Here is a 25,339-nt window from a genome sequence, read left to right as displayed (position 1 = left end):
AACCAACCAGTGGGAGGAGGTATTTCCTTGTTGTGTTGTGCACAGAATGGTATCTAACTTCAAGACTTCTGTCGATCTGACAGAGGACAGATGATACCTTACTTTAATTTGCTTCTTCTCTTATTATGATGGAAATTAAGCTCTTTACCTGAGTGTTAGGGACATTTGGTCTTTCCTTTTCTGTGAACTGTGTCCATGCCTTTGGTCCATTTTTCTACTGAATTGCTGGCTCTTTCCTTTTTAATATCTCAGACTTCTTTAGATAGTAGTGAGATTAGAATGGACTCATTTTCTCAACCCATTATAGAACTATAGCTTTAAGGAGTCTTTTAAAAAGTTATTCACGCCACCCTCTATTCCCTGAAAACAGGAATCCCCTATTCCCAGTTCGGATCATTTAATTTAGTTTTCTTTTTTTTTTTTTAAGATTTTTTATTTATTTATTTGACAGAGAGAGAGATCACAAGTAGGCAGAGAGACAGGCAGAGAGTGAGAGGAAGTAGGCTCCCTGCTGAGCAGAGAGCCGATGCGGGACTCGATCCCACGACCCTGAGATCATGACCTGAGCCGAAGGCAGCGGCTTAAACCACTGAGCTACCCAGGCGCCCTTAATTTAGTTTTCTGACTTAAAAACTATTCCATGTTCATTATAGAAGCACTGGAAGGAATTTAAAACTGCACATGTTTGCACTTTGTTATACTCCTTTGTCTAAGTACATAAAATAAGGGAACACTTTCCCAGAGATGGCCACCAGGGACACTCGTAGTTTGACATACATGTCTCCCAAGTTCTTTTTTCCCTTCTATTAGCCCCACTGAAAATGCATGTGGTAGAAAATGTTGTCCTTCAGCAATATCCTTTATACTGTTACCACTCTGCAAGGCAAGGAAACAAACAAAAACATGGTCATATTTAGGGACCGAGGTCTCTGCAGACCTGCTATCCTTCCTGGCATCTTGGTCATCTTAGGAACAGGACCCCAGTGACAGGGCCTGGGAAGAAGAGAGCTCTGCTTATCCTATTCAGTAATTTGCCCCCACCTCAAAATATTTGGTTACAAAATCCTGCTGCATCCTTTCTAAATCAAGCTCCCGATCTTGGTTAAAACTGTTTTTAAACTAGAGTTAGCGGCACCATATCAGAAATGAGAACAACAAAAAACTTGAACGTGTTGGTGATTTAAGTTAAAATTTATATTTTGAAATAAAAATGCATAACAAAAATTTACAAAATCGTCACACAGGAACACATCTCAAGATACCGGGACATGCCTTATTTACTTAGAAAAAGTTCCACAGGTAAAACAAAGAGTGGTCATTTATAAATGTCGGTTTCTTTCTTTGAGCATGAGATAGCTTACCTTAAATGTCACAACTGCAAAATCCCTGAGGCCCCGGGATGCAGCAAGGACTCAGGGCCTGCCTGAGGAAGGAGGCCTGTGGGGCTGACCTCCATGGTGGGGGCTGCTTCCCTAGGTGCCAGAGGAGAGGGGAGACTGGTGATTTTCTAAGGTCCTGCGTGCCACGGGCCTTTCATTCAATGAATGGGGACATCATTGTAATTACCATGTTTTGTACCTTTGGCTGTAAACGTCGACAGAAAATAACTTACCATGCTTAGAAACTGTACTATAGAATGTGCTATGGTTTCTGCTGTGACTCTTAGCACCTTTGGAAAATTTCCATCTCAGAAATTTCTGAGTTGGTTAGCTCTCTTGGAGATTCCTGCCTTGGGTGGGAGGGTATCTTCCACGCACACCAGTCCATACGGAAAAACTAGCTAGCGGGGCTTTTCCCAAAGCCGGTCCAGGGCTCTGCCCTCATCACACAGGCTGTGCCTGCCATGTTTCTGCTCAGGCTCAAACCATCTTTTAATGATGGGAGTGCCCAGCTGATTGATTTATTGTTTTTTTGTGGCATTTCACTGGTGACTATGTAAGTTGTATTTTAGTGCATTCCTGTAGAGTTTCTTCAATTCACGCTGCTAGCAGCATGATCGACAGTGTGAGGTTTTTACATAATATCTCCTCACATATTTTGCTGGCATGTGAAGCCCGACGGATTTGGCTCAGGCACGAAGGATAGGATTTGGGTGCTGGTGGATAGCTGCGGATCTGCACCTTGCAGTTCTAACTCTGCCTTCCCCCCCTTGATGTTGCATTTAGCTAAATTCCTCACGAGAGTCAACGAGATTTGCTCACAATTCCTCTGGCAAAACATTTAGTTTCCTTTTCGATACTAAACATGACTTTTTGCAACAAAGACATGCTTGGGTCAAACATCACAAAACCATGCTCTCAGACAAATGATCAGAAAATACAGTTGATTTGTCTCCAAATCCTGATTCTAAAATCAAGGTAGGTCTTTAAGACTTTGACACTGCCCACGGAGCCCCACATTCGAGGATACATTATTCTCCATTAGCGTGTCTGTGGTTTGACAAAAATCAGAGTACATACTCTCATATAGGAGCACATTAAGATCATTGAAATTTATAATTACAGTGTTTAACCTCTTCCATAATTACTTAAAAATTCATAACAGCATCACTGAAACTTGTTAATTTTCAGGGCAGTTGACTTAGAAACATCTCCTCTCGCAACGATTGTACTACTATCCATTTTTATTTATTCCTAATTAAATTCAATTTCGACTACCTGATTCTGAGTGTGAGGTAGCCTCATAGTTTTATTGCTATGAAAATAGTAGGTTCCAAAGTACCATGTGAAGTATTCGATTAGATTAAAATGAGAGGAAAATACAGGATCAGTTAAACCATTTCCTCACTTGGCATATGAACTAAAAAAAAAAAAACAACAAAAAAAACCCCAAAAACCAAAAAATAAAAAAACTAAAAACACTCTCCATCTTTAGTGATAAAGATACAGTTCTTTTGTGAGCATAGACACAATACATGGAATCTGTTTCTTTCCATGAAAAGCAGAGTCAAGAGAAAAGGACTCAAATTCTGTGGCTACCTTTCGGTTAACCCGGGTAAGAATGTGCATAAACTCAAGCTTGTGAGCATACAGTTTCAGCATCGTGCAGAGTGACTGGATGAACCAGGATCCGTCCTTTGAGTTTCGCCAGGAATAGTAACCTACGAGGCAGAGTAACAGCCAAAGTACCGTGAGTATCTGATTTTATAGATTACATAATCACAAAGGTAAAAACAAGCACAAAGATCCACATGCATTACCAGCCATAAAAAGGAAATAAACACCTCCTCTTGTTTCAGGGAAGATGGTGCTGGGGATGGGGTTGGCGTTGTGCATACACCTCTCCTTTTGGTAAGGAAAAAAAGAGTGCGAACTACCTTCCCTGCTGAATCATGGTGAGTTCTCTTGTCTGGGTTTCCCTTCTCATAGGGAGGAAGAGGGAAATATGCAAAAGATGCAGGGACAAATGTGTAAGAGACACCATTTTTTTTTTTTAAAGATTTTATTTATTTGACAGACGGAGATCACAAGTAGGCAGAGAGAGGGGGGGAAGCAGGCTTCCTGCTGAGCAGAGAGCCTGATGCGGAGCTCGATCCCAGGAGCCTGGGATCATGACCGAGCCGAAGGCAGAGGCTTTAACCCACTGAGCCACCCAGGTGCCCCTAAGAGACACCATTTTAAGAAGCATGATGTTGCCATCAGATTACTGATTCACCCCAGATATCAACTGCTTATGTATGCACACATTTGCATGTCCTAACTTTGTCCCCAAGGCATCCAGATGAAGTATGATAAAGACATTACAGAAATATTCAAAAACTCCAAAAAAAGGGAACACAATGTAACCATTGTACTTTTTCTCAGATTAATTCTCAGATCTATTGCTTCTAATTTGGAAGTACTTTACTTGGAACTGTCTTGAGGTTAAAAAGAAATCATATTGAGCGTATTTAAAAATGTAACATTCTTTAAATATACATCTGTCCTCTATTTCCAAACTTTGTGACACCCTGAGTTAGCTGTATAATAAATAAATTGCACAATCACTACTTATTTATAGGAGGACAGGTACAACACAACCACAATAACATGGAATAACCTATTTCTTTTCCCCCATTCCATTCTACCCTCTCACACACTATTCAGGTTTATTTTTATTATTTCCTATCTTCCAAAGAATTCCTGGAAAATGTGACAATATAGCACGTACTGTACCGTATCACAAGATTACAATTCATCCCCTGTATTACAATATAGTATCCTATCTGGCACTGAGTTCATGGAGGACACTGTGGAAGTACGCTTTCTTATTTTTTTTTAAATATGTTCAGTTAGACAGTATACAGTACATCATTAGTTTCTAATGTCGTATTCAACGATTCATTAGTTGTATGTAACACCCAGTGCTCATTACAATACGTGCCCTCCTCCGTCATGCCCATTACCCGGTTACCACATCCTCCCAGTTTCTCATAAATGCACACCTTCCAGTCAAACTTTGCTTAAAGACAACTTTCTGACACTTCTCTTTACCTTAAAATACAAACCCATTAGCTGTTTATGAATGTTAAAACCTTGGCAGCCTTTGGAACACTTGCTTTGTGTTTAGACTCTCCAGCTAACTCCATTATTGGTAACTGTCTTACCGGGGGCCGTGGAATAGGCATACAGGAAGTCCGCTTCAACTGGTATTTTCTGACAGGCCATGTCATCCTCGGCTCCACTGTCCGTCTCAATACCGCAGTCTAGGTCTGTGCCTCGGCAGGCCTAGAAGTTAGAAAATAAGCATTTAAGGGCACCTGCATGGCTCAGTTGGTTAAGCCTTTGACTCTTGATCTCAGGTCTTGTCCTCAGGGTCATGAGTTCAAGCCCTATGTTGGGCTCCACACTGGGTGTGGAGACTACTTAAAAAAAAATTATTAAAAACCGTATGTGTAAAAAACAAAAAAAAAAACACTGTATGTGTGAGGGGCGCCTGGGTGGCTCAGTGGGTTAAAGCCTCTGTCTTCGGCTCAGGTCTTGATCTCAGGGTCCTGGGATCGAGCCCCGCGTCGGGCTCTCTGCTCAGCAGTGAGCCAGCTTCCTTCTCTCTGCCTCTCTGCCTGCTTCTCTGCCTACTTGTGTTCTCTGTCTGTCAAATAAATAAATAAAATCTTTAAAAAATAAAAACAAACCATATGTGTGTATACACAGAACTGTTATTTCTAAGAAATGTAAAGGCTGTGTAAACATGGATGTTAAAATGATGAATCTTTTTGATTCAAGTCTTAAAGGAATATTTATTCTCTATCTCGTAACTGGTAGTTTTTTTTTTTTTTTTTTTTAAGATTTTATTTATTTGACAGAGATCACAAGTAGGCAGAGAGGCAGGCAGAGAGAGATGGGGAAACAGGCTCCCTGTAGAGCAGAGAGCCCGATGCGGGGCTCGATCCCAGGACCCTGAGATCATGACCTGAGCCAAAGGCAGAGGCTTAACCCACTGAGCCACCCAGGCACCCCCGTAATTGGTAGTTTAAATGAATAAAAAAGTTAAAGTTGTTCAGCAGCTTCAGGGGAAAAAAAAAATCCATTGGCTAATCCACAAATGAGCAAATTAATCCCTGATTAATCCTCAATAACTAAGTTGTTTAGGTATAGATTACCTGAATAATGAAAAGTTTGGGTTTTCCAGTCAGACTTCGACAGTAATCCCCTCTGAAGAAACCTGTTAGTCTTTTCAGGTCAACAGGTCCATTGGTTCCAAAAATTATTCCTTCATCCCCATGGCTTAGAAGTACGCAAACAAAACTGCTCCTTTTGCTATGATCTTCTTTAGAGACTGGAAAAATGTTTATAAGTAAGGAAAATAAACATAAAAAACAACACAACTTCATTCACCCATCCTATTTAAACTGTACAGGAGGAAGATGAAGAAACTTGAGGACAGAACTGAGAGATCATCAAAACCTCCCTTGGGGCAGTCAACATACCTCAAACCATGTTAGGGAGGGAGCATGAATAACTTTTATTTTATGTATATAAAATGTGGGATTATATAGAATATGGTGCCCTAGTTCTCATGCCTTATTATTATAATTACAGCTATACCATAATATAAAACTGGACAATAAAGGGAGATCATTCTTTTAAGTATTTCTTACCACTGTCCATTAATTCTAAAATTTCTTCGCATGTGAGATCATTTTTATTCCTGACTTCATATTTCAAGTTCGTGAATGTTTCCCGGAGGTTTGCTGCATCTACATCTGTACCAGACCGAGGTGCCATTCCTTGAAAACAGAAAGGATTACTTATAACTGCATTAAAAAAAAAACAAAACTCCTCTGAAATAAACTATTCAGCAAGTCACACAATCCACAATAAATTCTTTTCAACTGCTAAGAAAATTCAATGACTTTGATCTAACACAAAGTCTCTTTAGCTTCTTAGCATATCAGAACACTCCATAACATAAGCTGTATCAGCGCTATGGTCAGAAGGATATCTTTCACAGCTGCTTAGATAGTGAAAAACACGACTGAAATGCTTAAGGAGAGAAGTTCCGTTAAATAAATTATGATTCACTTACATAATGGACTACTGTGTTGCGATTAGCATTTCTGTAGACATGACACAGCTCAGTCGGTTGAGCGTCTGACTCTTGATTTTGGCTCATGTCATGATCTCAGGGATGTGGGATCAAGCGCTGCAGTGGGTTCCAAGCTCAGCCCAGAGTCTACCTGGGATTCTCTCTCTCCTTCTTCCCCTCCCCCGATCTCTCCCTCTCTCCCTCTCTCTCTGTGTGTGTCTCTCAGATAAATAAATCTTTTAAAAAACTTTTCCGTAGACAAAATTTTGCTATGGGAAATGGTCATTGTATTAAAAAAACCTGTTAAAACAACAGGATCCTACTTTTGTGTAAGAAAAAATGCTACATATAACAATACACACATCTCACATATTCAGAGGAACTGTATTTTTTAGGTTCCCAACAATTTTAAGATCCATTACTACTTTTAATATGCTTTCAGAAAAAAAAAAACAACCCACAAACCACTACCACATTAATCTTGTTCACCAGGCATCCTGCTATGAGTAATTTCCTTCAACCCTTCCAAACACCAGTGTGACAGTGAGTGACCAGCTTCACTTGTACAGATGTGGGACAGGGAGCACAGAGAAGTTCAGGAACTTGTTGAAAGTAATAAGGCTAGTGTCAGTCCTGTACCCAGGGGTTCTGGCCTTCAGTTTCTCCTTTACAGCACTCTCCACATAAATGGACAGACTGACTATACAATGTGCTCAGATCTAAAAATGCCAAAGTGTTAGAGAAGACACACCTTAGAACTGAGTAAATTATAACATGTATTAATACAAAAAAAGACTCAATGCCTATGTCCACAAAATATTGTTGATAGAACATCTCTGAGTAGTGTGACTATGAGTGACTTTAATGCTTTTTCTTTTATTAATCTGTAGTTTCTGAAATTTGTATTATGGCCATAGGTAATTTTTGTAAAATTAAAATAAGCCCTTCAAAGTTTTGACTTTGGAGAGGATGAGAACACCATGCAGCTATGTGACTACGAGACTGAATTCTGGTCCTGGGTTGTGAGCCATTTATCTATCTATCTATCTATTTATTTTAAAAGATTTCATTTATTTATTTATTTATTTGACAGACAGAGATCACAAGTAGGCAGAGAGGCAGGCAGAGAGAGAGGAAGGGAAGCAGGCTCCCTGCTGAGCAGAGCACCTGACTGTGGGGCTCGATCCCAGAACCCTGGGATCACGACCCGAGCCAAAGGCAGAGGCTTTAACCCACTGAGCCACCCAGGTGCCCCATGAGCCATTTAACAGTAGAACAGAAAACACAAGAGTATCAGGAGAGCACTGTGAGGACCTGACCTTCACATTTCAAAGCAGAAGAAGAGCTCATTCGAATGCTAAAGTTAGACTCCTGGGCTAAGTAGTTTGTGGTTATGGCTGTTAAAGGATAGGTTCCACAATGTAAAATTCTACAGAAGTGGGCATCATAACCAGCAACGTGATGTAGAGTATCTGATGGTCGAAGGTGGCATCTCAACTTACAGCCAAAAGCAATATGAAGACTTTCGTTCAGATTCAGACGCCTATTTTTCCCATTACTCCTGCCTCATAACTATTCTTTTTTTTTTTAATATTTTATTTATTTGACAGAGAGAAATCACAACTAGGCAGAGAGGCAGGCAGAGAGAGGAGGAAGCAGGCTCCCCGCAGAGCAGAGAGCCCGATGTGGGGCTCGATCCCAGGACCCTGAGATCATGACCTGAGCCGAAGGCAGAGGCTTTAACCCACTGAGCCACCCAGGCGCCCCTGCCTCATAATTATTCTAAGACCAAGTTCTGCTTATCATTCCAGGGCAACCTGGATTCTTCTGGCCATTTTCACCACCAGCCCAATAGATGGCCTCCTAAATTGGATCTGCTCCTTCTAATTTAATTAAAAATTAAGTCTAATATGATTGATATGCCGATTCAAAGAATTATCACAGCATCAATATAAATATAAAAAATAAGAAATGGAGAAATAGCCCAAATGTCCATTCATAGGATCAATTATGCAAATTAAGCAAATGGAATACTATATAATCATTAAAAGATCTGATAATTATATAGCAATGTGAAAAATGCTTATATTACATCAAGTGGAACAAGCAGGATACAATACTGCTTACATATTATGAATGAAATTAAGCTTTGAAAGAAACTCTCAGCAAAAAACAATCAGCACATCAAGATTTTAATGAACTTTCTGGGATTGTAAGGGATTTGATGGTTTATATTCTCTTAAAAAAAAAAAAAATTCTGAACCATATCAGGAGATTCAAGTCACACCCAGTACAGAGACTGAGAAGAGAGATTTAGTGAGCAGGCCATGGAGAACCTAAGCAGTTTCTGCAGAGGTAGAAAACAGAAAAGAGTTTCAAGAGGGATGGAAAGAAGTGAAGATGGCAAGCTTACAGCACATATTTTCAAAAATTTAGAGGAGATAAAAATCAGATCAAAGCTTAAGAGGAAGCAAGGTGAAAGAAAGGTCTCTTTAAGATGGGGTTCTGTCATTTTTGTGGGGGGAAAGGAAAAAGTCAATAGGGCAAGTGATACAAAGAAGTGAAGCAGTGCTTCACTGGAAGGAGGTGGATTCAGAGTTCGGACTGCGGGGTTGGGGCGTGGTCAGGCACACACCAAGGCCAAGTCCCAACTCTGCTACTAAACGATCTGTGTGAACTCTGTGTCAGAATTTTAACCTTTCAGCATCTAATTGTGGTTACTTTTTTGAATTGTTGTAAAAATTAAACGAGATAATATCTATGAGGTGCCTTGCTCAGTTCTGGGAAAGAAAAAAATACTGCTCCTCATTTGTTGCAATCCTTCTATTAGAATGAAAGAGAGAAAGAAGGATAAGGAAGCAAGAGTTCCCCAAACAGAATTTGGGGCAGGAGAGCCAACATACAGACGGGAGGATTGCTGTTGGAAGAGGGGGAAATGCTGATGATGGGCGGAAGATCAAGAGTTCGTGATGGACTATGTGTAGGGTCCTGCTCTATCTTTACTTTGGGGCTGTTCTGTGTTATCGTTTACTAACTAATAACATCAGTTCTATTTTTTATATTATACCAAACGTAAATGGTACAATATTTGAAGAGGACTAAAAATTACATTAGGGTACATACCAGTACTTCTATGAAAGTTCTTATTATTAATTATTATACATAAACCCATTTCAGGATAATCCATTTTATAACTGTTGTCCAAGGACATTCCAGAGTCCACTGATTTGCTTCCATGTAAGATCTTTCTGTTTGGAAATCAAAAAACAGTTAACAAAGGTAGAAATGACCAATGCTGCTGTTCACAGTAATACAAATTTTATAATACATAAGAACAGTTCACATTTGTTGAATGAATGTCAGGCTTTGTGCTACAGGCCTTTCCTGATTTCATGAGAAACCATTTCACAGATGTGGAAATGTGCACCCCTGAGGCTCAGTGCTGAGGGTGACACAGACACTGTCAGAGCCAAGGGCGAGCACACCTGTCGGACTTCAGAGTTCAGGCTTTTACTCTCTGCATTTTAAATTTTCCTCTAAAGTTTTATAAAATTTCACCAAATGTATTTTATAGTTTAAAATTCTTAAATATCTTACAGCTTGTGAGACAGTTATCTCTCAAGGTAAGAGTAAGATCTTAAAAATACCCTGAAAATGAGAGGAAACCAAAAAAAATGCAAATATGTCTCAAAGCCCGGTATTTTTCAGCATTCTTAAATTGTTTCTTAAACACTATGAGCTGAACAAATTAACAGTTAATACACAGATCACTGTTGTAAAGAATTGGAAATAGTTATCTGCAGGTCACTTATCCAAAAACCTGTTATCTAGACCAGGATCAAAAACCATTTTTTTTTTCCCTCCCAAAAAAGCCAAACATTAAGTATTTGAGATATGCAGGTCATACAGTCTCTGTTGAAGCAGCTACTATATTATGCTGGTGAAAGTAGCCCAGGACGACATGTAAAGGAATGTGTGTGTCTATGTCCTAATAAAACTTGACCAAAATAGACTGCAATCCTGACCCCTGATCTAGTCCAAGGATCAGGACATATCAGGTCTAGGGACGCCAAACATCAACACCTCAAGTCCACATCCTCACGCATTTAACCTGAGAGTATTTCACGTTACATACAATTCTACAAACATTGTTGGAAAAAGATTAAAATAGTAAATTAAAGCAGTCGAGGTCAGAAACTAATGGTGAAGATCCCCACATTCTACAGGTGAGAAAATTTATGCTCAGAAAGCCAAGTGACTTGTTGAAAATCATATAGATTGTGGATCCCAGAACTGTAATTCCCCACCACCCCTGCTGCCTCCTTAGGAGAGAGGGCTCCTCTACCAGCAACAGGATAGCTGCATGCGGAGGGGGACACGCCTAATGCAGAGCAGAGACTCAAAAGCCAAGGGACGCAAGCATAACTTATCATTGGATCGAAACAGACCTAAATCTGTTTTGGGATCCCATGCAATTTGCTATTAAATTATATTCTGTATGATATGAAAAGGTAGGAAAATGTGTAAGTCACTTAGAAAGGTTTAAAAAAAAAAAAAAGACCCTAAACCTTCTAAAATGAGATTGTATTTCAAAACTTTAGTTTCTAATAAATTTCCTTAGCTAAACAGACACTACTAAATCATTATTAGTAACCTGGTGTTCCTTCTGTAATACCTTCGTTTAGTACAAAGATCACCAAATAATGACTGTTATTTTTGTCTAAAATAATAATACTAGGTCTCAGAAGAAACGTTCAGAATTCAAAGTTCCACAAGGGATCCCAAGTGATAATGACATGAATTACATTAACGGTGTTTACATCTGATCTTTTTCCTTTCTCCATCATCTGGTTATGGGAAGCATTAATACGCAAACTACTGGAAAGAGGAAGACAGAAAAACAGACGGTGCAAGATCACCTAAAAGCAGGCAATTCTTCCCCAGACTCAGAACTGGCATTTCTTTTTAGTCTTAACACTCATAAATAGGGATCTCTGGGTGGCTCAGTTGGTTAAATGTCTGCCTTCAGCTCAGGTCATGATCTTGGGGTCCTAGGATTGAGCCCCGTGTCAGGCTCCTTGCTTAGCAAGGAGCCTGCTTCTCCCTCTGCCTGCTGTTCCCCCTGTTTGGGCTCTCTCTGGCAAATAAATAAAATCTTTAAAGAAAAAAAAAAACAACTCATAAATAAACAGAAAGCCAAAAATCTCCTCCAGATACAAAAGCTGTCATCCTGCAGACAGATCTTGGAAGGCACAGAAGAATTGCAAGTTCTGCCTCTCCTAAGGCATCCTTCTGCAGGTTGGGGATTCTGACTGTACCTCATCGTGCCCTGCGCCCTCCCCACAGTATCATGAAAGTTTGGTTTGAAAGACGAGATTCAGGGAGGATAAGTTAACATGTGCAAAAGCCATGCAGCTGCCAAGGGAGGATGTCAGCTCGTTCTCTCTAGCTTGAAAGCCCTTTCTGCGTCCCCATTCCTTCAAGTTTGCTGTATTACCTACACATCTTTCCTTCATTATAAAGGATAGAAATAGAATATTTTTCTATTAGAAAAATATTATATAATAGAATATATTAGAATAGATATATATAGAATATAGAATATATAGAGAACATATTATATATAGAATATATAACATAATAGAATATATAGGAATACATTATAGAATAGAATATATCCAATAGAAATACTCACGTTTCTGAATTTTTAATGGATTTTGCATCCACTGAGTGTTCACTGTTCTCCATGGATACTTGTAACTGGAATATAAAGAAGACAGGAGTTAATCCGTCATTAGAAGACCACTGCATTATATTAATTGTTCCAATGATTATTTCTCCAAATTAATGCTATATATGGATTTTACCACTGGTATTACCACTCCTGGCCCAGCTTCTCCTCTCTTGTTAAAGGTTTTTTGGGGTCAAACCTGAGAGCAATAATCCTTCCTAAAAGTATGTGTAATGCAGTCCATTTCTTTCTCTCTCCTTCTCTCTTTTTTAACTGAGCTATGAACTTCATTTAGTGTACAGCTAAGAGCACATAGCTTGATAAATTTTTACATTTATCCACTCCACCAGATCAAGATACAGATTGCAATTTGTTTCTCTCACAACAGATCAGGTCATTCATTGCTAAGAACTTAGTCTTCCAACGCAGCACAGTCGAGACGAAACCCAGAAACTTCCCATCACAATGGTATAGCTCACATACTACTACGCTACGAAGCTTTAGATTCTCAAGAGACACAGCACCAGGAAGTCCAAACTTCCATGTAATTTTTATTCTGAAAATGGGCTTGAGAATTCCACCTACTCATCTAGGGCGGTGGAATGGCCAGGGAAACCTGGAAGAGAGAACTTAAGTTTCTGCCTTCAATCTTCCATCAGACAATTCCAGTGGACCTGACAGGGTGAGCAAGTCCTTATGATCGGAGCAGCTGGCACTTACAGAGGACTTATTAGACAGCAGGCACTGTGCTAGGCATCTCATCTTTCCTCTTCCCAACACTCCTGAGAGTCAGGAAACCCCAGTTCTAGTGATTAAATGACTCTGTCCACAGTTACAGAGCTAAGTGACTCAGGCCCTCTCCTTCCCACTCTGCTCTGCTGCCTCTGAAGAAGCCAGTTCCTTACTACTTGTCTTCCGGGGTTCTCCCATGTCTTCTCTGGCCTTCCAGAAGTAAACGTACTTCCCATGGCAACGTGCCTTCCTAAATGAAGAAAAGAGAAAAACAGACCCCCAAATTCTTGACTTTCTCCAGCCTCTAGAAGCCCTGGCAACCGCAAAAATACAAATCAAAATACAACTTTAACCTGACTCGTATACTAAGATCAGAAATCGTAAAAGAATATAAAAGCCCATCAATAGGTCTCAGCCAACCAGAAAAGCCTTTATAGAAAGTCCTAGCATTCCTCACCACTTTTAAATTAAAAAAAAATTATGATACATAAATCTACCATCTTAACTATTTTAAGAATATAACTCAGTAACATTAAGTATAGTACATTAAGTACAGTTACATTAAGTATAGTTACATATATAGAAAGTATAGTTACGTTAAGTATAGTTACATTATACATTAGTGTATAACTATCACCACCATCCATCTCTTGAACTTACTTTTTCATCATCCCAAACTGAAAATCCCTACCAAACCCAACCTTTTCCAAGCCCATAGCTAAGGAGACCTCTTCTGTTCTCCAAAGCTAAGTTCATTCCTGCCTTCTCCCTAAATACCGTGTGAACCTATGGTGAGAAGAGATGGAGACAAGACTATGGAAGAAAGGAAGTGTGACCATTTCAATTTAACCACAGAGGAGAGCAGTGTTTTACTTCCTCTCAAAGCCAGTCTTTGTTTTGCTTTGCTAACAAAGACTCTTTGCTTTTCTACCATCTTGTTTCCTATAGGCTTTCTAGAAAACCAAGGGAGGATGGTGAATACAACCTTAGTGAGCACATGCTTTGTAACAGGTATCACTGTAGGCACCAAGACAGAGTGGAAGGCAAGACAAAGTTCTTACCTTCAAACTTTCATCCTAGAAAGGAAGAATAATTACAGATTGATAATAAGATTTATGACACTAATTGGGACAATGAAGAAAAGAAAATGGGGTAAAGTAATGGGGAGACTGGAAGTATAAGCTACTTAAGCTAAGCTGGTTGGGGAAGCCATCTCTTGGGTGATGTTTATATCGAGATCTAAATGACACAGAAGTTATCTTTGCTGGGAAGGACCAAGAAGCACAAAGTCCCTGAAAAAGTTTGGGGTATTCATGGTAGAGAACGAAGACCATTTTGACCAGTGCATGGTAAAAGAAGGGAAGGCATTAAAAAGAGATGAAGTAGGGAAGGTGAGATCACATAGGGCCCTCAGGAGCCGAGAGCAGCTTTGGTTTTATTCTGGTTGCAAGGAAAAACCATCAGTGTGTTTTAAGCAGAGGTGGGATGGCATGCTTTAAAAAGATCACTCTGGCTGCTGAGCGGAGTATCAACTGTAGAAGATTGGTATAGAGGCACACAAGCCAATAGAAAGAGACGATGGTGGCTTAGATTAGAGCTGATCACTGGATATATGTAGTTAAGAGTCTGGAACTCAGGGAGAGATCAGCACCGGAGATACACAGGGCACTCTGCTATTTACAAGGCCAGCCTGAGACTAAGAGAGATGACTGAAATGAGGAGGGGAGGTGAGTGGGGAGGAGTCAGATGAATGTTGTATATACCAAAGCATGCAGAAGTCTCTCAAGAAATGTTCCATGCTTTAAATTTTGCTAAGAGGTCAAGTCAGTTGAGGACAGACCATTGGCTTTGGCAAGAAGGTCATGGGTATAGTGGGGATTATCATGAAAAAATTGTCCAACACCTGGAAATGGGCAAAAGAAATTATTGTGTAGCATTTCAGTGTGGACCATGCTGGGCATGGTCTAGAAGAATCTTGAGGATCAGCTGACTTTACAGCATGTCTTTTTTTTTTTTTTTAAGTTCTTATTTGAATTCTAGTTAGTTAACATAGAAAGTAATATTGGTACCAGGAGTAGAATGTGGCAATCAATCACTTTCATACAACACCCTGTGCTCATCACAAGTGCCCTCATTAATACCCATATGCATTTAGCCATCCCGACCCACCTCCCCACCAGCAACCCTTCTGTTCTCTGTAGTTAAGACTCTCTTATGGTTTGCCTCTCTCTCTTTTTCCACCCTTCCTCCATGTCTTGTTTCTTAAATTTCACGTTTGAATGGAATCATATGGTATTTGTCTTTCTGACTTATTTTGCTTAGCATAATACACTGTAACTCCATCCAGGTTGTTGCAAAAGCCAAGATTTCATTCTTTTTGGTGGCTGAGTAATATTCCAGTGTGAGTATATATGTGTGTTTGTGTGTGCACACGCATAGCATATCTTCTTTGTCCATTCATCAGTGGATGGACATTTGTGCTCTTTCCATAATTTGGTTATTGTTAATAATGCAGGTGCCCCTTCGAATCGGTATGTTTGTATCCTTTGGGTAAATATCTATTAGTGCAATTGCTGGGTCATAGGGTAGTTCTATTTTTAACTTTCTGAGGAATCTCCATACTGTTTTCCAGAGTGGCTACACCAGTTTGCGTTCCTACCAACAGTGTTAAGATGGTTCCCCTTTCTCTGAATCCTTGCCAACACCTGTTGTTTCCTGTATTGTAATTTTAGCCATTCTGCAGGTGTGAGGTGGTACCTCATCTTGGTTTTGATTTGTATTTCTCTGATGGCTGTGGTTGAGCATCTTTTCATGTGTCTGTTAGCCATCTGAATGTCTTCTTTGGAAAAATGTCTATTCATGTCTTCGGTCCATTTCTTAAGTGGATTATTTGTTTTTTTGGCTGTTGAGTTTGATAAGCTCCTTACAGATTTTGGATACTAACTCTTTATCTGACCTTGTAATGACTAGGTTATTTTACAACTCTGTAGGAAATTAAGTCATAGAAAATGGATAGCCATGCTAATGGTTCTTGCCTATAGCAACAAAAATGAATTTTGTCTTTCAATGATGCAACTGATTTTTGACCTATAGAAAAATGACCCTTCCAAATTATGTTTCACTGCCCTGTAGGATATTAATCAGTTCTGCTTCTATTAGCAAATTCATCTCAGTATACCTAACCATCTGTTTGCTCTTTGAATTCTCCTTTGAACAGGTCTTAGTCTCTTACTGGTTCTATTATTAATTAAATAAAATACCTGACACATATTTATTCTACATTTACACAACAGCCAAGTGTTAGAATTTTCAAACATTATAGTTTAAAAGGATCAATGTTGTGGCAGCGGGTTAGGGAGAAAATGGGAGAACAAAAATGAGTAAAGAGAACGCAAGTGAGCAAGCAGTTTTGCAGGGAAGGGGAAAGGAGAAATGGCATAGGAGCTGGAGTGGGGATGAGGAGTAGAGATTTCTTGCTTTGTTTGGTTTTGAAGACGGGCCATGGAAGGCTTGCTTTCATGCTGATGAGAATGATCTGTGGAAAGTGAGAAATTAATAAGGCAAGAGGAGAGAAAGTTCCTTAAGGGATGAAGGATTTGCAAATCTAGCTCACATATGGGGAGGCCTTAGTCTCAGCTAAGAACAAGTGAGGGTTCATCCCCCATACGGAGAAGGAGGGCAAACTATTGGGTACATTTGGAAGGAGGGCGAATGTGAGGCAAGGAGGATGAGGTACTTCTTATAAGATTGCTCCTATTTTCTCTATATTAGACGATAAACTATGAGACAAGAATCCCAAAATGTCCAAGGTGTACTTTTGTGTATATTTACCAATGTATTATAATCAAGTAATACCAAAAACCAATCACATACAATGCTGGCAGGGGTGTGGGAGATCGGCATTCTCATACACTACTGCAAGGGGCATACATTGGTATTATCTCTTGAGAACATCTTGCTATGTCCTCCTATCCCTCAATAAAAACTTAGAAGTTTTGATCTGGTAAAATTGCACTTCTAAGAACACAGCCTAGAAAAAGTAACCCCAGGGGGTGGGGAACAGGAGGAAAAGGGAAGGAGGGGAGAGGAGGACATTGAGAATTGAGAATAGTTACGTTGTGGTATATCCATACATTAGTTAAAACAGCTATAAAACTTTTTTAAACAACTAAATTATACAGGAAATGCTTATAATATAAAGCTAAGGAAAAATAGGTTATAAAGTTTTATAAAATAATATGATCTCAATTTTCTATACAAGAAAAAGACCCAAAGTAATTATCCAGCATCTTTACACATTAACCTACCATCCAACAGTGGCTATCTCTGGGTGATGGGATTACTGGCTACTTATTTACTCCTTGATATTTTCCTGTATTTTCTACGACAACTGTATTTTTTTTTAATACCTAGAAAATAGTAACAAAGTTTATCTTATAAAATAATATCTATTGGCAGGGGTAGATTGCATCAACCAGGATTGTGTGGTCAATTTCAACTGTCAGCCCTGTTTCAAGAATGACAAAAACAGGGGACTGCTACTACTATGAAAGTAGCAATCTTTTCGTGGCTGCTCTGTACCATGTTCTAGTCTCCCTCTTTTTCTTTCTTTTTCTGTTTCACACATACCACAAACATAGATTAGGTACAAGAAACTTCAAACGTGGGGCGCCTGAGTGGCTCAGTGGGTTAAAGCCTCTGCCTTCGGCTCAGGTCATGATCCCAGGGTCCTGGGATTGAGCCCCGCGTCGGGCTCTCTGCTCTGCAGGGAGCCTGCTTCCTCCTCTCTCTCTGCCTGCCTCTCTGCCTAGTTGTGGTTTCTCTCTGTCAAATAAATAAAATATTAAAAAAAAAAAAAAAAAGAAACTTCAAACGTTCTTAAACCGTAAATATAGAGACCAAATTGCCCCATGCATGCCAATTCTAACTGGGCAGACTATAATGCAAAACAGTTATCCATCCGTGGTTGAAAAAACAAAGTTGTGGTTAAGTTGATGAATTGAGAGAATAGTTACAGAGTGGCAAACAATTTCAAACCGGAGGCAAACACATAATAAGTGATTTATTGTTATTGTATTACAATTCATAAGAAAATAGTATTATCTATGTTTCAAAATTTTATGGCCAGCCTGTAGTAAATCTGGAATGAAAACAGAATGGAGGGGCGCCTGGGTGGCTCAGTGGGTTAAGCCTCTGCCTTCCGCTCAGGTTAAGATCTCAGGGTTCTGGGATCGAGCCCCATGTCGGGGGTCTCTGCTCAGTGGGGAGCCTGCTTCCCCTGCTCTCTCTGCCTGCCTCTCTGTCTACTTGTGATCTCTCTGTCAAATAAATAAAAATAAAATCTTAAAAAAAAAAGAGAAGAGAAAACAGAATGGGACAGAAGACTTAATAAAAATGGAAATTTCTAAAGCCGAACCTGGAGATCCTGCCATGTCCTTTCTGACCCCAGTTTGCTTCAAATTGGCCCTGTGGATGGGCTTTCCAAATGTAGGGTACACAGTATGTGTTCAGGACCCCCTAAATGCTGATGGGTTCCCACATATGATTGAGGCCTTTAAGATCTTATGTCAAACACTTCTGCAAACAGTGCCACAATTCTTAGATGGAAATACTAACTTCTACCAATCTTTTATCTCTTGCCAACAATAAAGCTATGGGATGAAACTATGTTACCCTTACAGAAAGTTTAAATTTAAATAGTGATCTGCTTTCCAGAGTTTTAAAATATTTGGCTTCTTGGCTCATATTAATGTTAAGATTTCACCTAAATAGTAGGTGATTTTTAAGTACTCACTTCCTTTTCATACATTTATTGAACTTTAACCAAGTCACTTTTTTAATAGTTAAAGAAATTTTCATACAGATCAAGCCTAATACAAGTAATTGTAATTTAATGATATTTGATATTAGGCATCAGATGGTTTTGTTTCAGTAAGGCAGTTGGTGGCTGGAAAGAAAAAAATATGAGTTCTTTAGAATGGGATTTAAAACACTGTCTTATACTATTTGATAAGGATTTCTCAGGAACACATACTATCATGAGTTTCACTTCTTTCTTTATCAGTACCTGAACCATATATATTGCAACAGGATCAGCTGACCTTCGTATATTATCACAAATTTACACGGTGGTAAATAAAATCCCCACTGCATCAGCCACGGGCACATTTATTCTCTTCTTGTCACCATCTGCTTTTTCCACATGGAAACACCACATCCACACTCTTGGGAGAAAGAGCTTTGGTTCTTGCAGAACTTGTCACACTTAGCATTACGTCACCTCCATTAGCTAATGCCAGGCTGAATACAAATTATACTGGGGATGGTGATCTCATCTTAGAAAGATAAAAAAATGATCCCTCAAGGGAAATATTTAACACTCTAAGTGATCACAGGAGTTTAAGTTCTTAGAACACTTTCATTTGACAAACATAAATGGGAAAAGATACCAAAAGGGTTTAAAAAATATATCCTAGCACAGCAATGAAATTAACACTGATTCTTCCTGTACTGATGTATGTATTTCTTTCCATCAACTCAGGATGCTGCAGATAATAAAATACATTTCTAAACATATATTAGATCCTGGAGAAATTGTAACAGACCAACTGGCATTAGATGGCAATTAGAACTTGGGTCTTAGACTCACTTTTCTAGTTCCTAGACCCCTTTAATGCTTGCCACTGAAGCTGCTATAAACCGTCAGATCTTCAAAAACAAAAACAAAAAAAAGGTTGTCAGTATAAATGTACGGTCACTCTAAAATAGATATTTAAACATTTCATGCTGTTTTCCTAAACAAGTGAAAAGTCATAATGTTTTCCTATTTATATTCTAGTTAGCCGACTAAAGGGACCCTTGTATATTGCAATAATGCAGTAAAGCAGGATAAATGATCTACAGTGAAGGCAGCAGAATGAAAATTAATTTCTAAAACTGAAATTTTGATATCAAGTTATAAAGTGTTAAACATTTAAAAGCCCACAAAACCCTGTTATTAAAAACGAACAGTATGAAAGTGTGCCTGTGGTAGAGATTTCAAAATAAGACATTAAATTAGTAGTAACAGTTTGCCAGATTCTATTCTGCTAACTTGTCACACAGCAGTAGCCTATTCCTAGGGCCTGTCCTAAAAGGAAGCTGAGGCAAAGGATAATGCCCGGTTTCAAAAGGGTTTGAAATCTCCAAATGTGACATCAGAATGAATACTGCTCACTTATGAATCATCTCCATGAAGCTATCTTAAAAAAAAAAAAAAAGATTATGAGTAAAGATTTACCAAAACACATAGCCAAAGAAACGGCCAAAGAATCACAACGCCATATGTGATTTGAGGGTTGTGTACAAGTGTCACGTAACAAACAGTTCCTCTTGATGTTGGCTCGTCTGGGTTAGCCTCTGAGCCAAAAGGTACTTTTACTTATTTAGGTACGCATTTATTATTCACTCAGATCTTTCTGGCTAGTCCTCAAACCAGATCTGTCCGCCTTGAGAGGGCGGACTCCCACTCCTCCACATGACTAGGGTAATACTTTCCAGAGTTTCAAGGAAGGAAACTAAAATCCATAACCTAGAAAGCTTTCATTAAGATGAGACAGAGAACAAAAAGAACATGACAGAAACTGACAGCAGAGATACTGAAATAGTATAAACGCACTTACTCTAATTAATGAACAAAATAGGAATGACAGTTATGGTGTTTTTGATACCATTGGGTAATCTCCTTCTAAAAGTCAAATATCTGGTTTCATGTTATTAAGACATTTTCTATATGCCTGTAAAGTCAAAGTAAAGCCTTTCCATTATGACTTCTGGGAAGGCTATACTTTTGCCAAAGAGTTTGAGAAACATCAGGATTGTATTTATGACCTATTAGAAAGGACCTATTAGAGGGGCGCCTGGTGGCTCAGTGGGTTAAAGCCTCTGCCTTCAGCTCAGGTCATGATCTCAGGGTCCTGGGATCGAGCCCCGCATTGGGCTCTCTGCTTGGCAGGGAGCCTGCTTCCCCTCTCTCTCTGCCTGCCTCTCTGCCTACTTGTGATCTCTGTCTGTCAAATAAATAAATAAAATCTTAAAAAAAAAAAAAAAGGACCTATGAGAGAGGACAAAGTCTCAAAAGCAGTCACATACCCAGATTTAGTAACTTAAACAGAAAAAACAGACTTCTCACAATAGTTTGGGTAAGAAAGGATTTCAGCTGTAATGTACTAGAGGTTTTATTGAAATTCATTCCCATCTGGTCTTTGAATTTCTCTGGGGAATTGTAAGAATCACCAAATTGGACATTGCCATTAGACCTGGTAGTCAATCTCTTAATATTTACTTTGTAATTAAGGTGAAAACACACTGAGCAGCAAGTAAAATAAAACACAGAGTAAACTAAACTAAGTTCAGTTGTGCCGTACAAACAGATCACACCATTCTTTCCTTTTCTCTGAAAGGGCCCCAGGACCAGGAAGACAGGCTGGAATTGTTTCCCCACTGTTTAAAGTCATATATTGTATAAAATAAATATAGTATGAAGGATCTTGGATGCCTTTTATAAAAATTACAACCTACAGAGCCTCCTCCCTCCTGCTCAGAACCACTCCTCTGTAGAAGCACATTCTGGTTTACAACCACCGGATTAAAGAAGACCTGCCTGCTAGGGAAGGTCTGAAACTGGGAAAAGTCAGAGTCAGTAGTATTTATTCATTTGTCACTGGTACTGTCATAATTTGCTGAACTGTGTGCACAGTACTGCAGTAAACCTGGGTATGGAGTTGTGGTTAGAGCCAAGGAGCCTATGTGTCCTGTGTGGGACTATGAGTCCTGTGTGGGACTCGCACCTGGACTCCCTTATTCAGCTCCATAAGGGAATTGCCAGACAGTGCTCAGTAGGGATCAGAGAAGTTCATCTTACTCTACACTAATTCAGAAGCTCTATAAGCAATTTGCAGGCAAGAACAAAATAGGCAGAGAAGTAGCATTATCTAGTTACAAAGCATAGTCAACAGACATCTCATTTTATCCCCACAATAACCCTGTGAGGTGTGTATATATGATTTATGCCTAACTTATGAATGAGCTAGTAAGTGGCAACCTTGGGACTTGGCCTTGAGTGGTCTGACAACAAAGTACCTACCTGTTCCCCTCCACTACATTTGTTACATGTGTACAAAACATTATCTAACAGGCTAAGAATTCCCACCTCTTTGTTGGGGCCCAAACACCAGTGCTTCCCCTATTTGAGGCAGAGTTTAAAGATCTAATAGTAGGCATCAAAATTGTTTTAAAGCCATACATGAAAATAAAGACTGCCTTTTAGCTCTGGAGGGGGATGAAGCAGTAGATTGTGTGAAATTGGATTTGAAAGCAAAACAGTAAAGAAATACTGTAACTGCCTCTATCAGATAAAAAAAAAGAAAGAAACTGACATGTTAAGATTTTATTTATTTATTTGACAGACAGAGATCACAAGTAGGTAGAGAGGCAGGCAGAGAGAGAGGGGGAAGCAGGCTCCCTGCTGTGCAGAAAGCCCGATGTGGGGCTCGGTCCCAGAACCCTGAGATCATGACCCAAGCTGAAGGCAGAGGCTTTAACCCACTGAGCCACCCAGGTGCCCCACATGTCAGTTTCTTACAGGCAGGAAGCAAGGCCTTTTTTAAAGAGCAAAAGCAAATCTGATTTAATTAGGTACAATGTTTCTTTTCTTTTCTTTTTACTGTGAACAGGTTTTATTGCCACACTCCAGTAATTGTTCATTAAAACCTCTAACTGAGGTACCTGGGTGGCTCAGAGGGTTAAGCCTCTGCCTTCGGCTCAGGTCATGATCCCAGGGTTCTGGGATGGAGCCCCGTTTTGAGCTCTCCGCTCAGCGGGGAGCCTGCTTCCCCCCCGCCACTTGTGATCTCTGTCAAGTAAATAAATAAAAAAAAAAAACAAAAACACATTCTAACTTTCAAAGCCTTTTTTTGCAAAAGAGCAAAGCAAAACCAAAGCTCAAACATCAGGTGGTGATAGGGAAGACTTAAGCTTTACAGTCATTCTTGGAGATCATGTAACTCCAACACAAAGTGGCTGAGCACCACTTTCCTTAGCACCTGTTACTATCTTGCAAATTCACATTGTCACAGCGACTCCATATTTCACTTCTACCATTTCTTTCTAATTCACATCTTTTAATTATAATTTGCTAAGTAAACCCAGAATAGGTTTATTTTTTTCTGGATAGGGCATAATTATTAAAAAGCATAATACTGTAGTGTGGGTATTACTTGTGCCAGGCCCTATATATAGGGAGAAAAACAATAAGGAACAACAAGATAACAAGATAAATATAGTTCCTCATGGAATTTGCTTACAAACTATTAGGGAAGATAGTAGATAAGCAACTGCAAAGGATATGCCATTTGCTTTTTATGAAATGTAGGATGCAAAAGGAACTCATAATAGAAGACTTAACCTTGAAGTACTTAATGAGAACAGAAACCTAAGTGGGAGTTCCTCAAGTGAAAGTGATGCAATGAAGGGAAAGAGGGAATGCAGAGTGTTCCAGGCAGAGAACAGGTCTGAAGATCAGCCCGGCTGTTCAGTAAATGAAATGGTGATATAAAGAAAGATAAAACAAGGGAGGGGACCAAGGCGCCAACCTATGCTTGGCTTCGTTAGCCTTGTTAAAGGGATGGAGTTTGTCCTATGCGCAAAGGAGCAGCCTTCTAGAATTCTATTTCATAAAGATCATTCAACTTGTGCAGTGAAGAATGGAATGGAGGGCAGGGGGAAAGGTCTGGAAGTATGGAGGCCAATAAGGAGGCTGCTGTAGCTAGGTGAGAGCCTAGGGTGGTTCTCAAAAATGGAGAGGAGTGGACAGAGCTCACCAATATTTAGGAGGTCCCGGCGGTTTAATGGCTAATTGGGGAAGGAACGGAGGGAGAGGTAGCTGAGAACGCTCGTTTTTGGCTTGGATGCCACTTACTGAGTACAGGGACGGGGCAACTACTGCATGGCTTCAGAACAGACCCACTGAAACCAAGAGGGAGGAGGGTTGGGAAAGGCACCCTTTTCAACATGGCCTGAGGGGACTTAAAAGCAGCTCCCAGGTGACTTTGGCAACAGACACATAATCACGGGGAAGAGCTGCAAGGAGTTATGGAAGCCGGCAGGTCTGAAAAGGAAATGGAATTCCGTGCTTGGAACTTACTTCTCTGGAAAACTGAGTCACACAATCAGCCGGAAAAAATCTAGGCCCGAGACAGAGAAAGCAGCAGAGACCAAGCCCTCTTCCAGTAATAGAAGGATCAGTCCGCGACTCTCAGCAGCACCAGGCTCGCCTCCCGCCCTCTCGAGGCTCCGTTTTTTTGGCGCCGGTCATCCGCTCCTCTTTTCCCGACCCAATTTCAGCCCAAGGTCCCAGTCACCCTCACTTCTCAAGCATCCCGCTGCCTTCGGCTCCCGCTCCAACCTCCTACCATCCGGCCCCGGCGCCCCCCACCCTCACCGCGGGGCCCCGGGGCCAGACTCTTCTGCAACCCGGCCTCGACGCTCCCGGCCCGGCCTCTCAATCTTCCAGTCCTCCGGGCTCCATATCTCCAGCCAGATCTCCGTTTCTCGGCCTCCACATCCCCTGGTCTCGCCCACCCCCTCGGGTGTCTCGCTAAGCAGGCTTCAGTGCACGTTCTCGCACCCGTCGTGGTGCCATAACAAAGGAGCCGCTGCACGGACCGTGCCCACGTCCTCCTCCCCGGGGCAGCTGCAGGCCCGGGGAGGTCGCCGGGGCGGGCGCAGGGCTTGGGAGGATGGATGGAGGGAGCGGGACCAGGGCTGACGGGGCCGCGGCGGGAAGGGCCGATGGCAGCACTCACCGCACAGCCTCCAAACAACAGCCACGTACAGATTCCTCTCGCACTCGTTAGGCTTCCTAAACCGCAGCCTCTGCCCGCAGCCCTAAAAGGTGTACTCCTGGGAGGCCCCGCCCCTTAGCTCCGCCCCGGGCCCGCCCTCTTGTTCTTCTCGCTCCGGAGACATGTTTCTCCAGCCCTGGCGCTCTCCCGCTCCCACCCATCCATGCCGCTCCCTCATAGGCCAGGCGCCCTCTTCTCCCCGCCCCCGCCTTCCATATACCTCTCCCTCATAGGCCCGGCGCACTCTTCTCCCCGCCCCCGCCTCTCATATGCCTCTCCTTCATAGGCCCGGCGCACTCTTCTCCCCGCCCCCGCCTCCCATATGCCCCTCCCTCATAGGCCTGACTCACTCTTCTCCCCGCCCCGCCTTCCATATACCTCACCCTCATAGGCCTGGCCCACTCTTCTCCCCGCCCCCCCGCCTGCCATCTACGTCTCCCTCATAGGCCCCGGCGCACTCCTTTCCCGCCCCCGTCGTCCTTTTGCC

The 25,339-nt window shown here is 40.8% G+C and overlaps 1 protein-coding gene across 3 annotated transcripts; it reads right to left on the bottom strand.

Moving 5' to 3' along the window:
• Positions 1–1,172: 1,172 nt before the first annotated feature.
• On the bottom strand, positions 1,173–24,910 carry CASP3 (caspase 3). 3 transcript variants are annotated; one of them, XM_045997139.1, is made up of 7 exons: positions 24,814–24,910; positions 12,203–12,267; positions 9,631–9,755; positions 6,080–6,208; positions 5,582–5,757; positions 4,586–4,706; positions 1,173–3,100 (listed from the first exon to the last, which is right to left on the bottom strand). In XM_045997139.1, exons 2-7 carry the CDS (start codon positions 12,253–12,255, stop codon positions 2,871–2,873), a joined length of 834 nt encoding a protein of 277 aa, XP_045853095.1. In that variant the 5' UTR covers positions 12,256–12,267; positions 24,814–24,910; the 3' UTR covers positions 1,173–2,870. The 3 variants fall into 3 exon arrangements, with proteins under 3 accessions (XP_045853095.1, XP_045853096.1, XP_045853093.1); XM_045997140.1 differs by lacking the exon at positions 24,814–24,910 and adding an exon at positions 24,153–24,281; XM_045997137.1 differs by lacking the exon at positions 24,814–24,910 and adding an exon at positions 13,144–13,204.
• Positions 24,911–25,339: the final 429 nt, after the last annotated feature.

Source organism: Meles meles, chromosome 2, assembly GCF_922984935.1.
Source record: "Meles meles chromosome 2, mMelMel3.1 paternal haplotype, whole genome shotgun sequence".
Taxonomy (NCBI): domain Eukaryota; kingdom Metazoa; phylum Chordata; class Mammalia; order Carnivora; family Mustelidae; genus Meles; species Meles meles.
Note: the sequence above shows the minus strand (reverse complement) of the source record. Positions and strands in the feature narration are given on the sequence as shown.

Bases quoted from the DNA above. Each gene is read 5' to 3' on its own strand.
- CASP3 (XM_045997139.1), bottom strand. From the start codon at position 12,255: ATGGAGAACAGTGAACACTCAGTGGATGCAAAATCCATTAAAAATTCA. The intron at 4,707-5,581 runs GTAATCTATACC...TCTAACTTCTAG, and splicing joins CCAAACTTTTCATTATTCAG to GCCTGCCGAGGCACAGACCT. The intron at 3,101-4,585 runs GTAAGACAGTTA...TCTGCCTCGTAG, and splicing joins TGCCTATTCCACGGCCCCCG to GTTACTATTCCTGGCGAAAC.